The sequence below is a fragment of the Apteryx mantelli genome, chromosome 17, assembly GCF_036417845.1.
Source record: "Apteryx mantelli isolate bAptMan1 chromosome 17, bAptMan1.hap1, whole genome shotgun sequence".
Taxonomy (NCBI): Eukaryota; Metazoa; Chordata; class Aves; order Apterygiformes; family Apterygidae; genus Apteryx; species Apteryx mantelli.
Genome location: NC_089994.1, coordinates 1,575,410 through 1,592,437, shown reverse-complemented (window position 1 = coordinate 1,592,437; position 17,028 = coordinate 1,575,410). Strand labels below are relative to the sequence as shown.

The 17,028-nt window shown below is 39.6% G+C and overlaps 1 protein-coding gene across 1 annotated transcript in view; it reads left to right on the top strand.

The window, feature by feature from the left end:
• Nucleotides 1-668: 668 nt before the first annotated feature.
• Nucleotides 669-17,028, top strand: part of LOC136993542 (double-stranded RNA-specific editase 1-like) — a 28,704-nt gene continuing 12,344 nt past the window's right edge. Inside the window, exons 1-2 of the mRNA XM_067306954.1 lie at nucleotides 669-739; nucleotides 8,783-9,717. Of these exons, the coding sequence (XP_067163055.1) occupies nucleotides 712-739; nucleotides 8,783-9,717 (963 nt within the window). The 5' untranslated portion in view covers nucleotides 669-711. The remainder of the gene's footprint in view (nucleotides 740-8,782; nucleotides 9,718-17,028) is intronic.

Genomic DNA, 17,028 nt, shown 5'->3' with positions numbered 1-17,028 from the left:
AGTGTGCATCTCTACGTCTTTCACGTGTGGTTCTGGGTTCAGTGCTCCCTGTTGACTACTGGACTTGTGAGCAATACCTAAAGAGCAGCATGTGTTAGGTACCAAACAGACCTTCATCAGAACGGTGCTGGGTAAATGACTGCATCTTCAGTGTATCGACTGCTTGAACTGTGCTTTCACGTGCAGAGTGGGTTTGACATTGTTTTTACCTTGAGACGTCCTGCTGGTTCACTGCGGGAAGAGCATTTCTTCACTTAACCAGGTCTGAAGTTGCTGTCAAAAACTGCTGACTCTAGAAGTTACCCGCAATAGTTGGTGAAGAAAAGTTGTGTTTGCAGTGAGATGATGGGGTTTATGTATGGTTGTACTTCTGATACGTGTCTATATCTTCAGATTAAAAATGTTGTGGCCTGCCATAGAAAAAGCAAAAATGCTTGCCTAAGTTGCAGAATTGGCAGTTCTGCAGGCTGCCCCTCAGCTGCAGAAATAGGAATGACCGAAAAAGGTTATGCGAAGAATGAGCTGTCCATGATCACTGGGGAAAAGCATATGGGCAGCCCAGAGCAAAGCCAGTGCCCAGGCCGGCGGATGCTGAAGGAGATGGATCACTTTAGCTTGTATGTTGGCACATTAAAGCTTAAAAACCCCATTCTCTGTTTTCCAGACAGAAGCAGTCTCCGCCAGCCAAGAAACCAGCAAAAATATTTCACAATGGACGTAGACGATGAAGAAAACATGAGTAAGACGTGTTTATTTACACAGTAATAAATGATGTAATCGCTTCTGAAGGTGACTTTCTCTCCCTAGCACAGCGGGTGACTATGAAGAAATTTTGTAAGCACAAATTAAAACGGTTTCTTTGAATGTTTTAAATATGCTATAGAAGAATGAATCAGAGCTTTTGCACTAAAAGAACTTTTAAATACATATGGCTATATACTAATCTAGTTACCCTATGTGTGTTTCATATTTCTCTTCCAACACTTGGCTAATCATGCAAAATATTTATATTTCAAAATAGTCCGTAGTTTTGTAACATGACTCTTCCTACTTTGAACTGGCAATGAAATAATGATGACAGTTTTCTCACATTGATTAAACAGTTTGGTACACTGCAGCGATATCCCACATATGGGACTGACGCATCCCGCTGTGCTAGCGTAGGTAGCACAGAAAACCCTTTCTGTGCCCTGGCTCTGTACTGTGTGTCCCGGCTTTCCGGCTGCTCTTCTGCAAATTCCTCACCTCCCAAAAGACCCGCAGGTAGGGTTGCAGGTCACCTTGTCCTTGAGCTAGGTGAGATTAGTTCAAGAGCAGATTTTGTGCGAGGTTTCCAATCCAGGTGAGAGCCTTTTGTGCAGTTTTAGTAGGCAGGTCATTAGGAGGCTTCCTGGAAATAAAGATCGTGATTACATGAGATGGTGAGGGAAGAGTACTGATTTGAAAGGTCAAAGGCCTGCCCCAAGTGTGTACAGTGCCTCAAGCAAAGATGTTGAAGACAGGACCATTTCTGTAGTCCTTAGTGCACAAACCATGCTAATGGTGGCCAGCATCGTTCTGGGCTTCTTGGGCTTTTTCACTTAGAATGACTGCAGTGTTTGTGGTTTGCTTCTTGCCAGGGGTGTTAGTTATGCAATGCAAGATACCTCCGCGTTCTGCCATCACAGCTTTCATGCTGGCAGAGAGGTAAGAAGAGACCACTGGAAGAAGAAAAACAATCTGGAAGAGGGAGAAACGCTGGAAGTGCAGATGATAAGCATTAGGGTGCAGTTAGAGGTCAGGATGGGCAGACTCAGGGGGAGAAGGGAGAAATGAAGGAGGCTGAATCAACATACATAAAGTAAGTGGGGGAGAGCAGAAGCTGGAAGAAGGAAAAGCAAAAGGAGGAGCTGAAAAAAATCACAGTGCTCAGCTCACCACGTATCTTGGATGCCTGATTGTTCTCATTAGACAGCTAATTGTTCCAACCCTGGCCTAGTGAAGTGTTTAAATATATGTTTAAGCACAAAAAGAGTCAAATATAGTGACCATCTTAATGAATACGTTGGTGAAGTGCTGTGAGGCTGCTAATCCTGCGGTAGAATTTAAGATCCAATAACTTATGGAGAAAAGTGTTCTCACTAAAATATTGTTAAAAAATATTTTAAAGATTTTTGGCCTTTCAACTATTGATTTATTTTTGGTGTGTGAATGAGAGAAATGTTTTGTTGCTGCTATGCTTATGTGCCATGCTTGACTGTAATTTATTATAGAAAATGTAATAACAAACATGTGCTTATTCCCTCTGAATGACAGTGGCTAAATGCTACATCTCTCGCAATGTTTTTGAAGCCCAGCACTATAGGAGGCTTTAGAAGAGAACAGGTGAAATTCAGTTTGAAGAAGTTACAACACCTTTTTCTTGGGAAATGTTGGATTATCATGAAAAGAAAACTAAAAACCTTAATTGGTTTCGAATGCGTCATTTTTCTTCAGCTGAAAGAGTGAACTTGCCTGGAATGGGTCTGCTACCACTTTCTTTTTGGTATAAAAGAAATTTCTTCAGGTGGATGCTAAGAACACGTTAGCTGTTTGTTTAAGTGGCCTCCCTAAGGAGGACTTTAGAGAGGTAAGAGATGTAATTGGGGAATTCACATAATTTGAAGATAATTGTCAGATAAAACATGCTATATTCCAGTAAGGAGTAAATCTGAGCATGAACAAAAGGTGCCTTGCTGAGCTGAAGAAAATACAATCTCTTCAACAGTGACATTCTGTAAATGTCTTCTTAAAAAATATTCAGTTTTTGTCTGCTTCTGTGTGTTTTTTTTTTTTTTTTAATGTTAGTGCATTCAGATAAGAAACTGTTTGGATTTATTGAGCTTTTTATCTTGTCAGGAGTCTGCCTCCATGGAGTTGGTTGCAGGTTTGGGCCATGCAGTTGTGAAAATTTAGTTGTCTCCCAGAAGCACATTTTCAGATGCCTTTTCTGTACTGTATTTTCTAAGGGAAGCTAAAATAACAACATATACTTGGATGAACCCATATAATAGAAGGTATAAGAAGGCTCTCATGCATCTGTATGTCCACACAAATAACATGAATTTGAAATGTTATCAAATTTATGGGAGAAATCCAAATTCTTAAGTTTGTCACCCTTGATTTTTGCAAAGATTTTTCTACTTTGTATCTTTTTATATTTTTATATCCTTTGAGATTGCAGAGTGTGGTATCAGAAGCTGGCTGTTAAAACTTGTATTGTTTTATGTAGCTCCTTTTTGGGGGAAGTATCATAAGGAAAAGAAGGTAGACATAAGCAATATTTGTAGATTGTAGTTATAAAGTTAGAATTTCTCTGCAGAAGCTAGAATTCAAATTGTATTCATTCTGCAGAAATTTAAGGCAATGACGATGTTACATTAACTCCCTTGAGAAAATACAATTTTTCAGACCACGGGTTTTAAGTACCTTCTCCTTTTCCTGTTGAACACAGAGAAGATGTGGCAAGAGATTTAGGGTTTTCTGTTGCTTGGCATTAAAGGTATTTTTGCAGCATTCTGAGTGTCCTAGAATCTTTTTCAAGAGTGTCTCCAGATATTATCTCAGTGTCAAATCAGATACCCCTGCAGTCGCTTCAGTACAACAGAAGTAAGTAATCTGCTTGACATAAATTCACATTTTGGCCTGTTCTTATCCATTACCTTATGGGGAAGGGAGAAGTGGTGGATTTTGCAGAACGCTTGGGATACTAGTGAGTGACTGAATTAACCTTTTTCTTTGATTATGTTTCCCATATTTTTTCTCTAAAAAGATTCTCGCAAGAAATGCCGTGATTTTGCTCTACCTCTGTTTTATCTGGAAAAACTGACTTTTATAGAATTTCCCCAGGCCAGTAAATGAGAGCAGCAGTATACAGGGTGGATAGAAACATCCTTCCCACTGTGGTTCAGCTAAGAGTCATCTAAATTTAATTAAGTGTGCTCCATATCAGACAGACAGAGTGGGGAGAATGTTACCTCCCAGCAAGTAAGGGAAGTTCCCCAGTGGATAAAGCATCTTACTTAAAGGCACTTTTTAATTACAGGGGGGAAAAAAAAAAGACCAAAACCAAAAACCAACACACTCAGCCAGAATGTTTCTTTACTAGCATAAAAGTTTTTATCCATCTTTCCCTTTTAGAAGGTTCTCAGCTTAGTAAATATCTGGAAACAAAATGTTTTCGTGGCAGAATTTATTTTTTCCACTGGAGATGTCGGCATGTGATACTGTCAGAAATGATTTTTGCCAAGGCACCTTCCATAGACATCAGTGAAACCTCTAGTTCAAACTGCCAACTGTTTTTAGTGTCTGGAGAATAAACTAGTCTTATAAAGAATGTCTTATTCTTAAGTTAAAGGTAGTGTTAACGTTTTAAAAAGCTGGATCCTGTTGTCAAGTGCTTATATCTCTATTTAGACCACTTTAAAATGCTGGATACACAACAGCTGTTATGGACCTCAAAGGATTCTCCAAAGTATTCATTACTTTTAAAGATTTGAAAACTTATTTAAAAACTAGTATTGGTCTCTGAAATTCTTGACTTTTGTGTTTGTTTCCCACTGAAAGCTGTATGACCTTACAAGGGCAAGACATATGAAGATAGCATATGGTCACTTGTCAACCACAATAAAAGTTAAAAAAAAAAAGAAAAGAAAGAAAATGGATAATGAAAAGCATCCATTACTGAATGCAGAGATTTTTTTAATAGTTCAGACTGTAAATTTTTCTCCTGCCAGCTCTCTCCTATGCATTGCTAATAGTGTTTTAGCATTTACAGTTCTAAGTTTCTTGCCTTATTTTACCTGTTATTTTGTTGAAAGCTGTGATACCAGCAGCAAAGGCGTTAATACTGGGCTTCGAATCAGATGGACAGAACTTGAAAAGAGCGAAGCTGGCTTTTAGAACGTATATGGAGCAGTCCACATCTTCCATGAGTTCTGCTTTGGAGCAGTGAAATTTTATTCCCTTTGAGTACTGCTGTTCCTAACTAGAGTCACGACGGGATTCTCAATCAGCGAGAGCTTTCAGGGGTCAGGCTGCCCCTTCTCATTTTCTCTGAAGTGAGCAAAAGACTCCTGAAGGCTTCTGGTCTCTAAAACAATGTTACCAAAACCAAAAAAAAAAAATTGCAAGGGTACATCCGCAGTGCATCTGGTTCTTTACTACTGTCTGTGGGGCTGCTTCTCCCGTGTCCAGAAGCGCACAGTGGAAATAAAGGGATACTGAGAGAAGAACTAAAGGGAGAACAGAATGAATAAGTACAGGTTAGAGTTTTTCAGTATGAGAAGGCCTGACAAGGTTGCAGTATTACAGAGATCTGTAAAATCATGAGCAGCATGGGGTGTTCATCTAGTATTGATGCTGCAGATGGTGGGTTCAAAACAAGCACGGGGAGATGTTTTCATGCAACATGTAATGAACCCAAGGAACTCATTGCCCAAGACTTGGAGGATGCTGAAGTGGTTTACATGGTCTTGAAAAGCGATTAGAAAAATTAATGGAAGAACAACCCATCAGAGGCACACTATCACTCTCTCTCAGGACACCCCAAAGCTGCAGCTCACTGCAGGCTGAGAGGTTGTTCTGGGGAAGTATCGCTATGTCCTTGCTCTGCTTTCATACCCTTCTCTTGGTGTCTGCTTTTGGCCCTTGTCAGACATGGGATATTGGGCTGGGTGAGCGTGAGCTAGCAAGGCCGTTCTTCAGCTCTGCGCTGGGTTGAGAGGCCTTGAAAAGAGCCATTTCTGAATGGTGGGGAAGGGCTGGGTTGGAGGAGTTATTAGACATTGGAATATGGAAGAGGGTTGAACAAGATGACTTCTCTCTGACTTTCTCCCTAACAGGTGGTGGTAGTAAATCTTACTTTTTGACTAGTCTGTCAGCTGTTCTTCAGTTCTAAGATAATCAGGGGAACTCGCAACTGCTGGGCAAGACAGGCTAAGGAGGACTGAAAGCAAATCTTCACCCTCATCCTGGGAAGCAGCTGTCCTTTCTTCCGGTCCCATGATTTTTGGTGACTTTGTGGGTTGAAACAGATCAGAGTCCCTTCTGCTTCTCGAGGGAAGTCTTGTCCTTTCCATCACATCCGAGGCTTGGATTTGGATCTCCTTTGTGTTGTACGAGTTTGCCTACTCTCATAGTCTCCCAGCTTTGCCTCAGGCTGCTAGCTTGCTTTCTCTCCTAGTTTCTTCCATCCTGCAGGTTCTCCAAAGCTAATGTGCCCCATAACTCAAAGGCAAGGAGTAGTTTTCTTCCCTTCCTTTTGTTTTTTTTCCTGAGACAAGGGAAGCATGCAAGTTTCTTTCCTGCTCCCTACAAATCCCACCTCTTTGACAAGACATTGTTTCCCATGTGTAGGTAAAGAAGTGGATTTAATAGTTCCTCCGACTGCTGTACTCTGTACAAATTTCTGTTTTTAATGTTCAGTTGGCATATATTCAATTCATGTTTTCCTCTTCTGTTTTCCACAGATGTTGGTCCTATTGTTAGCAGTCTTAATTAAAAAAAAAGAAAGATACAAATGGAGGCTATGGTGTAATGTTAATTAAATGACTTCCATTTTAGTGTAGAAGTTGCATTGTTTGCTAGCAGACTCCTGATGCTGCTAATAAGAACAATGTTCCAAAATTGTGGGCTTAGATAAGATATAATTTTTAGAGATCACAGCTTCAGGTAAGAAACTCACTCTAAGCCAAATTTTAATGTTTTGTTTTATTTTACTTAAATTCCTTCAATGTAGTACAATGAAGAATATTCATGCATGAACACTCTGTGTTGACTGTTGCGGTCCTATAGTATTCATTTTGCGGACAATATAATTTGCGATTGAACACTACAAATGATTACTAAATTAAGGACATTTCTAGTGATGAAGCACTTTAGAGTATTTAGTGTTTCACTGTTATATTGATTTGAATTTAGCATTCAGTACTGTACAATTCTTTGCTATACCATCGTGACGTAACAAAATGTGTTCCTACTTTGGCTTTTTCTTTTGATCGTCTTTTTTCGTCTTTTTTTTTTTTTCTCCCTCCCTCCCTCTCTCTCTCTTTGAGCACCGAAAGGAGTGACCTATCGAGCTTTTGCTGGAGGATGTTATAAATGAAAATTTAGTAACCATTCCATCAGCTTTGTAACCTGGGCGAAGTGGTGTGTGCACTTTAGCTATTCTTAGGGAAAGGTTATAGTGTGTTGGAAATTCATCGCTGTGAAAAAGAATTTCCACCTTGGTTTGCTCTAAGTTTGATTAATATTTATCACCTGTGAACTGTGTGGATGTATTATAGTACTAGATATTTTGAAGTCCTGGAACAGAGAAGTTGGAAACACTTGACCTACTAAATTTGCCTTTTCACTTGTGTATGCCAATATAAAGCACAAATAATTCATTTAAGCAGTTTCTTTACAGGGTAAAACCGAGGTCTTTGCAGTTGTAGCAAAAATAATTCTTAGAATATACGTGTGACATCGTTACTCAAGCTTTCTACTTTAGGAAGTAAATCATTAAATTAATATAATGATGTCACATTGCTTTTCCATTAAAGATATCATCATTGTGATTATGCAACATTTGTCACACGTCTTGTGTTCTGTATAGCCTTAATGAAGGATCTTTATCATTATGATCTTTGGTTTTATCACTCTGGAATACCAGTTGATTTTTACTTTGCAAGGAATTGCAAAATTGCATGTAAATAACAAATACAATGTTTCTCAATAGCTGGCTTTGTGCAGACATATAGTCTTGTGGCACAGCTGAACTTAAGCATAGAACTTAAGCATTTTTTACAGCTGTTTTTCTGAGGAAAGATGGAATATATCTGTGGCAAATTTTAGTTCAAAATCTAAGACCATCTATCCAGAGAGAAGCTGAAGCTAAGTTTAGCGCGCTCTACTCTGCATTGCACTGCATCCTTGCAGCCTTATTTAAGAGCCTTTTTGATGCACAGAAAGGATGAGTATGTGTTTGGGTTCAGTGCAGATGAGCTCGGGCTGTTCCAAGGTCAGATTTTCTGGGAGAAGGATTCTGCTCTGTTGGGCATTCTGCCGGAATTAAACTGTTCTTGTTGCTGCCGCGTGGCGGGAAGTCAGCTGCTACTGAGAAAGCGGGCAGCCGTAGCTCCTTAGCAAATTATGGTGCGGTTGAACATTGAGGAAGAATGTCGAAAAGAATTGAATGCAGAATCTGTAGTAGCTAAAGAGAAATATAAGAATATTGGTGCACCTTCTGGTCAAGGTGCCTACAAAAGAGCTTAACTTTTCTTGACTCAGACTTTATGTCATTTCTCAATTTGAGCAAATAAAATCACTGAAGAAAAACTGTAGCCGGAATAAAATAAAAGAATTTAATATCAATTTCCTGATTTTGGTCTTCAGCATCTGTTTTTATTTTACTTGTGGTAGTTTTTTGTTTTATAGGTGTATATTGCAAATAGTATAAACTGTATTTCTGGTCTAAAGCCTTTTTCAGGCCAAATGTAATTTATGAGTAAAAGTTTTGTTCCAGTGTGATTTGAATGCAAAATAAAAGCTTCGGTGTTTTATTGCTGTAGGAAGATACCAAATGCATAGTTCAGAAATCGCTCTTGAATGTTATTCCTTGAATTATTAGGAGATCTAGCTCTCCGTTTGTACTGCAGAAACATTAGCCTGTGAGCACACATCACTTAACCAGTTACAAAGATAGATAAAGGAATCTATAAATTTTGCATTTACAAGATCCTGCAACGAAGGCATTGTAAGTTACTCTTTCTGGGCACCACAGGTTCAAGCAGCACTGATGTTAAAGAAAACCGCAACATGGACAACGTTCCCCCTAAGGATGGCAGTGTGCAAGGCCCCGGGGAGGGGACTCAGCTCTCCAACGGTGGTAGCAGCAGCAGCAGCAGAAAGCGTCCTTTGGAGGAGGGCAACAATGGCCACTCCAAATTTCGCCCGAAGAAGAGGAAGAAAGCACCGGGCCCCGTTTTGCCAAAGAATGCCTTGATGCAGCTTAATGAGATAAAACCTGGTTTACAGTACAAACTTCTGTCCCAGACGGGTCCGGTTCATGCCCCCATGTTTGTGATGGCGGTCGAAGTTAACGGACAGGTCTTTGAGGGGTCCGGCCCTACGAAAAAGAAAGCAAAGCTCCACGCCGCTGAGAAGGCTCTGCGGTCTTTTGTGCAGTTTCCAAACGCCTCTGAAGCACATCTAGCAATGGGGAGGACTCTGTCCGTGAACACAGACTTTACGTCTGACCAAGCAGACTTTCCAGACATGCTTTTCAATGGATTTGAAACTCCAGTTCCTTCCGATGCTTCCTTTTATTTAGGGTCCAATGGCGATGGATCCTTTAGCTCTAGTGGGGACTACGGTTTGTCGACGTCTACTGTAACTAGTAGTCTTATGCAGTCACCTCTCCCTGCACCATCACCGTATCCATCCACAAGTGGAAAGAACCCTGTAATGATCTTGAACGAGCTGCGGCCAGGGCTGAAGTACGAGTTTCTCTCAGAAAGTGGGGAAAGCCATGCTAAAAACTTTGTCATGGCAGTGGCGGTGGATGGTCAGACTTTTGAAGGATCAGGAAGGAATAAAAAGCTCGCAAAAGCTCGGGCTGCTCAGTCAGCTCTGGCATCCTTATTTAACATGCAGCTGGACCAGACTCCATCTCAACAACCCATCCCTAGCGAGGGGCTCCAATTACATTTACTGCAGGTGAGGAGCCCATTTGCTTTTTGTTCATATATTTCGGTGACTGCCAAGAGTATCCGAGTCATTTGTTTTGAATCAGCTTAAAGCGTATTTCTGATGTTTACACCGCTTGCGTGTTTTGTTGGGTGATTTATCCACTTACGGCTTCTGTCAGCGACATGAAATCATTGTATTCTGAAATCCTTCTGTTCCGTTGGACAGCAAAGAGGTTTTGTTTGTTGATCCTTTCAGCCTTAATCACATCACGTAATAAAATGCAAAGCATAGCTTAGTGCCCGCTTAAATTACAGTTTTTATCAGGGGAAAAATTGAATCATGGCTTTCTCGTGTGAGGCAGCTGTGCACAGATGGAGTTCAAGTCAGGATTTTACTGCTTTAAATAATTTGATTATCTGATACAACAGTTTTTACTAGAGAAGAAAATCATTCTCTCCTGCAAACCGAAATTGTTGGCATGAACGGTGCTGAACAGCGAATGTCAAGGACAGGTTAAGTGAGGCCAGCGCAGTGGTCCCTTGTACCCAGTACTTGAATAAAAGCCAGACTTTCAGTGCGTGTATCCAAGAAATGTGTGAAGAGTTTTAAATAACTGTCAGCTAAAGGATGATGCACTAATCAAATCAGTTAATTGAAATTTACAATTATTTTAGTCGACAAATATGTGAAAATTACTTTGGCAAGTAAATCTGGTAAGAAATAGTTTAAATCAAATAATAGATGAATTAGGCAAAGTATTGAACATACCAGACATAGACAAGAAATGTAAAGTAGCTAGAATGGAGTAAATTTTTAATCAAGAAAAATTCCCCCTTATTTATGTACTTTTGTTTTTCCCCAGTCAGACACCAGTAATCATTTTTCAAATGACCTCTTTCTAGTGCATCCATTGGCCTTTTTATATTAACATTACATATGCTTATCTCAATTCCAATACTTGCCTATTATTTTCTTGCACCTTTCTATATGCTTTTTTTAATGAGACTTTCAAGGCTTTGACCTTTGCTATCCCCAAGGATGGTTTTAGAGTTTGTTAAAAATATAAAATATTATTGTCTAAATCAATGCATCATTCAAGAAAGTGGGATTAAAGAACATAATTTGAGGTTGTGAATATTTTAGGTACATTTTTCCCTCAAAATGCTTGGACAATTTGCATCATTTGGAAACTCATATATGCTGTCTTTTTATGTTGCACAATTATTGCATTATCGATGAACGTTTCCTGCATTTTCAAATCTAGGACTGTGATATTTCATCTAGTTATTTCTGTTTATGATTTCTCAGTAGTTTCGGTTAATTCAGACCACATTCTTTGTAGAGCTTTTTAAAAAGCCTGTGGCACCAGCCGCTAAAGTAGTTCACTCTAGTGATTTGCACAGTATTAGTTCTTGAATCAGTAAAATGGTCAAAATTGGAACTGCCATAAGAAGTGGGGAAGAATTATTCAGAGTAGCTTCGGATAGGTTTTAATCTTCATTCCTGATGTTGTGAATCACTATCAGCTGTCTTAGCCTACTGCACCGTAAAACCGACTATTGCTATGGGTACGCTTGCCCTTATGCAGGAGATGGCCAGGACATTCGAGCCTTGGGCTGCGTTTTTAAATAACAAAACAGCAACACATACAATCATTTTTTTTGCAGTGCTCCTATGCTGACCTTCATATCTATATTGTATAGAACAAAGGGTCCTTTAGGACCAGATTGCGTTTTACATCTGTTACAGGTGTGCAAAGGAATAGGCTACTCGGCTGTGGAATTACCCTGACACAGAGCATGGCATAAACTCAAGAGCGCCCAGCAGGCTTTAGAAGTAGTTCAGAAGTCTTTTGATCAGCTTGTAGTCAGGAATTTATTGTCCTTTCTTCACTTTGGTGTGTTGTATTAATGTGCTTTTAATTACAATTGGAATTACCTGTCAAGTTATTGGAATTGTATCAAGGAAGAATTCAGTCTGTTAGTAGTTAGTAGTTAATAAGGGACTTCAGCATTTGTGGGACTTTTTAAGGGTTTGTATTAGGTCTTGCTTTATTTATCTTCTTTATACTCTTTGTGGGTTGTTCTTTTTTTACACAGTGCTTATTCAGTATGTGTAAAGATGATAAATTTGGAGATAATCCTAAAATGAGCAAAGCTGCAAACACTGGAGAGCACAGAAGTGACGTCAAAGGGATAGGATGTGTTATAACCCTTAGACCAAATAAAATGGTAACTGGGTTGGAAAAATCGGAAGCTCGATGCATGCAAGGGGAGAAAAATCCAAGATACCAAATGTTCAATGGAAAGAGTAAAGGTATGATGTAGTCATGCCAATAAAGATGTTGGAATTTACTGTCTGAGTGGCAGGTTCAAAATGAATTTTCAGTTCAGAGCTGTGCGGTAAAAAGGACAGGACAATTCAAGATGCATAGTCTGAGACAGCATTACATTATGGATCTGAGAGTCAGTGGTCATCCTCTGCACAAGTCTAAGACATCTCTAATACGCTGTAGATTAGCTATATACATAGTTAATACGTTATGGTTAATTTGTGGTGCCTCATGAGAAAAACTGATAGAGTGCAAAGAATTTAGAGGAGAGAAAAGATTATTATTACTCTGGAGCTGATTGTAAATATTGGATGAAATGCATATCAGTTATTACACACCTGATAGCTGCAGACACTGTGGAGGAAGTTAAATTTGGAGATACATGCGTAAGTTATCAAATGAAACAAGGAAAGTTTACATTGGAAATGAGCTTATAAAAAGGACATTGGTATAGTCTTTTGGGCCGTGGAGTGGATTATCAAAGTGCTAATCCAGTGGCTTAATACATTTAAAATCAGTCTGTGCAAAGCAAGCATATCTGCTTATTTCCAGCTTGACCTTTTGTGAGGGATGAAGCAAGGTTGCCAGTGGTGTGGAGAATCTCTTTGCTGAGAAAGTGGCTTAAAACCAGTAAGTCGCTTAATATAATGTGCCTCAGAACAGATGAAGAAGTCCTGACGAAAATCAGGCCTCGTGTATGTATTGCCTTGGCATCCAATGTGTTAACGTGGAAGAGATTTCATCAGTCTTGCACACAGGGCTTTACTTTTCCAAAACAAAGAAATCAATCCGGTGAAACCTTCTGTATTAGCAGTAACAGAAAGCATATACCAAGGACTCCAAAATGTGCGCTCTTCCACTCCTTGCCGTGGAAGAAAATTAAATGTTTCAACACATCTAGGTTAATGTTGTTAAAATGTTTAAGATCCATGTTTAAGGCTTATCATGGATCTATAGAGTCTGTAGGCACTTAAGGTTGATGGGAACTGAATAGAGAAGACAGAGAAAGGTGAACAGTATTTTAAAATCTGCTCTGAAGACAAATGTGTCATGTGTTTATAGATGAAGTGTGGTAGCTATTGCAACCAGGTGTTTGCAAATTGTCCACGTAAAGTCCAAATCAGGTTACTGAAGAAAGGAGTATTTTGGAGGCACTGAACCCCAGGAAGAGCCATAGTGAGCCGGACCAAAGCTTCTTCTCGCCCATCGGCCTATCCTTGGTGCCAAATCGTCCTTTGCTGTCCCAGAGATCACTTGTTTTCTCTACTTTTTTTTTCTTTTCCCTTAGACATTCCCTGCTTCCCAAGAGGGCTGCAAGGGTTTGAAAGAGGTGGGCTGATGCTGTCACTAAAAGCAAAATCAAGCATGGACGGTGGCCAATACCAAATGCCTTGAGAAAACTGAGAACAGGGCATATCTCTAGCAACACTGCCCCAGCATATTCTTCCAAACTCAAGAATTTTCTTAGCCAAAAACGGCATTTTTCCATTTAAGAGCCCTTGATGGATTAGGACACCCTCCCTCCCCCCGCAAGAATTTCAGTTCTTTCTTGAACTTTTGTAAACTTTTAGCTTCCACAGCACCTTGTAGTATTAAGTTCTGCAGTTTAGATGTGGATTATGGGAAGAAGCATCTCAGCTTGTTGGTTTTGAACCTGCTGCAATGCATTCTGGTGTGCCCCAGTAATTCTGCTGCCTCCTAGTAATGCACTTTTCCAGGCGCTTGGTACTTTTTCCTGCAGTGTTTCCAGTGCATATTGTGCACTTTGTGACTTCTAGTAAAGTCTGCTGGTCCAGGCAACACCTGCTGCCAGTGGTTGTGATGGAAACTGTTCTGCCAGGGTAGGTATCCTCTCGGGGCCACTGGTGGCTGGGGTTGGGAAAACCTTCATAGAAGCTTATCATGATATTTCCCAGATTTCCTCAAACTGTTGACTTAAAAAGATAGCTAATGAGTTGTGATGCAAAGGGGAAGCACTGCTGGGTCTGGAAACAACTGAAGAGATAGGAATGAGGGAATTGAAATTGTAAATATTGAATCTTACGGAAAGAGTTATTTAGATTAGTGAAAGCTGGAGAAGTTGTGAGAGAAGGCAACAAACTAAATAAATAAGCAGCATAATTGCAGATGAAAATAATTAAAACATCCACTAGAGGGAATACTTTTAATTATTCACCTCATTTATTGCAAATTCAACTTAGGGCAAAAAGAGCTTGTGCATCATTATGGACATACGTGCAAACAAAATGTTACACGGAAAAAATTGAGTGAGATCCAATAGTGTGATGGGTATTTTCACTTGAGGTACAATATTTAATCCTGGTCTAATTTGGGGCAGGCAGGGAATAAAAAAGAAGTATTAAAAAACAGAAACGATGTACAAGTAAGTGATGCAAGGGATCAAAGGTCTGGGAAGACTTCCTCTGGAGAGATGCTGAAGACACCTAGAGTGTTTAGTGAAATATGTTCAATGTATAAAGTTGAATAAGAATGTAAGAAATTCAGACCTGGTAGAAAGATCATACTGAATATGTTCATAGGAATTCGTGAGTAATGTCTTGAATTAATTGTGGTGGAATTAAAAGAGATAAAAAGATACATTTGTGTAAGTAATGAGAGAATTTACTGCCTGATTGGAGTTTCTTTAAATAAATATAAGAAACTTTTTTATCATGGAGAACTAGAAAATAACTACCGTGTTTTATTAGCATAGATATGTTTGCACCTTCTCTGAGTTGTGTATGCTGATCACTGTCAGAGGAGAGAGAATGTGCCAGGCTGACCCCGATTTTGCCTACTGTGGACACTGCCAGTGCTCATCAGCTTGTGAGAAAGTTCACATGAGCCCTAAACTGTAAAGGTAAGAAGAAATAAACCTGAGGGAGAACATTTGTGCTTGAGAGGAAGAGGAAAGATCCCTAGCGCTCCAAAGAGTGCCCAGAAGTTTGGGAAGTTTTGGGTCAGTTCCCTGCTCAGATCCAAGAGTGCTGTCAACCCCTGAAGCGCCCTTGGTCCACCACCGCTTCAGTACTTACCAGCATTTATCTAGATGGAACAGCTGTTTTTGGTAGGAGTGATCTCCTGCTGAGATCTTCCTTCAGATCCAGACAGACCTGAACATTTTAAGGTTCAGAATATTTTAAAACATAGATTTTCAGGTTTTTTTTTCTTTTTCTGAAACATTGCTGTAAAATATTTATTAACTGAAATTGTTTTGTATATGTGGAAAAGAACTGGTTTCACTGTAACTTCCACCAGAGAAAGGAACGATGCACCCAAAATAGCTTTGAGCTCACATGCCTCAATGAGCAAACTGTCATCTATTTTGGGTCTTTCCTTGTTTGAATTGTCCAACTTTGAATAAATGAGTTAATACAGGAGAGGGTGGTAGAGAAACTGTATGTGTCTCATGTTAGGGCACTTCCTGAGAATGGGAGAGAAAAGTTCAAATTCTGCTTCAATTAATGTTTATTTATATGAGATGGAATAGATCCCGAAAGAGATATGACAGATCCACCCCCCAGACAGGTCAGTGGTCTGGGCTTGATGGGGAGGCAGAGCTTCAAGTCCTTGGATTTTTTTCTTCCAGAACCTGACATTTTTATCAGCCCCAAAACAAATTTGAGGTCTGCAAACTATTAAGTTTAAGTATGAAGGCAACTCTGAAGTTGTCTGGTCAGTTAGAGAAGTTCAGAGATTTCTAACGCAGTGTATTTATGGGTGCATTGGGAATGCCCGCATAACTACTTATTAAGCAGTTATTGTTAAGCAGCTGTTTTGTATCTCATTTTTACTTCTTCCTTAGGCTTATCAAGAATAACAGGCGTTGAGGATTACAGCCTTTAAAGTATATTTCATTTAATGAAGTGATTTTCATCTGGTGTCCTTGTCTTTAAACTGACCTGTTAAACGAGGTAATAAAACAAGAGGGAATATCTCTTTGGAAAGAGAAAAATCTTCATGGTTGTTTCTGGAGGCGATCCAAAGCGGTTGGAGGAGGAAAAGTTGAGCGTTGTGGCCTCTTTGCTTCCAGCGGCCGGGCTCCTTGGCAGGCTTCCGCTGCGCCTTTCCTCACCCACCTCCAGCCTTCATTTCAGAGACATCCTGCACCATTTGCTTCAGTTTGCGCCCCTTGTTACCTTTGATAATTCCTTTGCAATAGTAAGGTTCAGCTCTGTCAGGCTCCTTCCCTTCTGCTCTCTTCTGTCTCTCCTTCCACCTCCTTTCTCAGAATCCCTTTTATAAAATTGAATTCAGAGTATATCCTTATTAATTGTAGAAGCCATAAAAAGGGTCACTGAGGAAAGAGTTTCCTTTTCTTCTTCTTCTTTTTTCTTTTTTTTAATTCAGGAGACTAGCTGTTTAAAAATATTACTATGGATTTGAGAAAATGGAACAGTTAACCTCAGTAAGCTCATATGTTACATATAGACTTCAACTGTTACTGTTTTTACTCTGCTTTTGTGAGACTATTTTAGAGTGTGCACCCAATATAATAATAATAAGCGTATTCAGGTTCTAGGAAACATACGAAAAACCATAAAATTGATTGGCTAGTACAAGCTTGCTTTCTTCAAAACTTTTAAGAATCGCTGAAAAGATTTTCTGTCCCTAAGTCTGCAAATATATATGCAAAAAGCTTCTCTAGTGTTTGCCCAGAGATCAGCTTCGAGGCTATAGTAGCCTTAAATTAAGGAGAACAGAAAACGTTTTCCCACATGTAGCGTTGTCTCTTCTGTCTCTGCTGTACTGCCATAGCATCTGTCCGAAACTGGTTTTGCCCAGGTTGAAACTGCTAGCGATAAATGGTGATGGCCTGAGGATTTTCCATGCTTGTTTGAGCTGAAAATAAGATAACAAAAAATTATTGTCTAATCTGGATCTATTCCCTGATCATAATGTAGCTCATAGGGTAAACACTCGTGCTGGTATCACCTAGAAAGTTTATTCCCCAAAACCCAGGAGCTGAAGTGGACTGTAAGAAGGTAGGAAGAGCTTAACCCAGT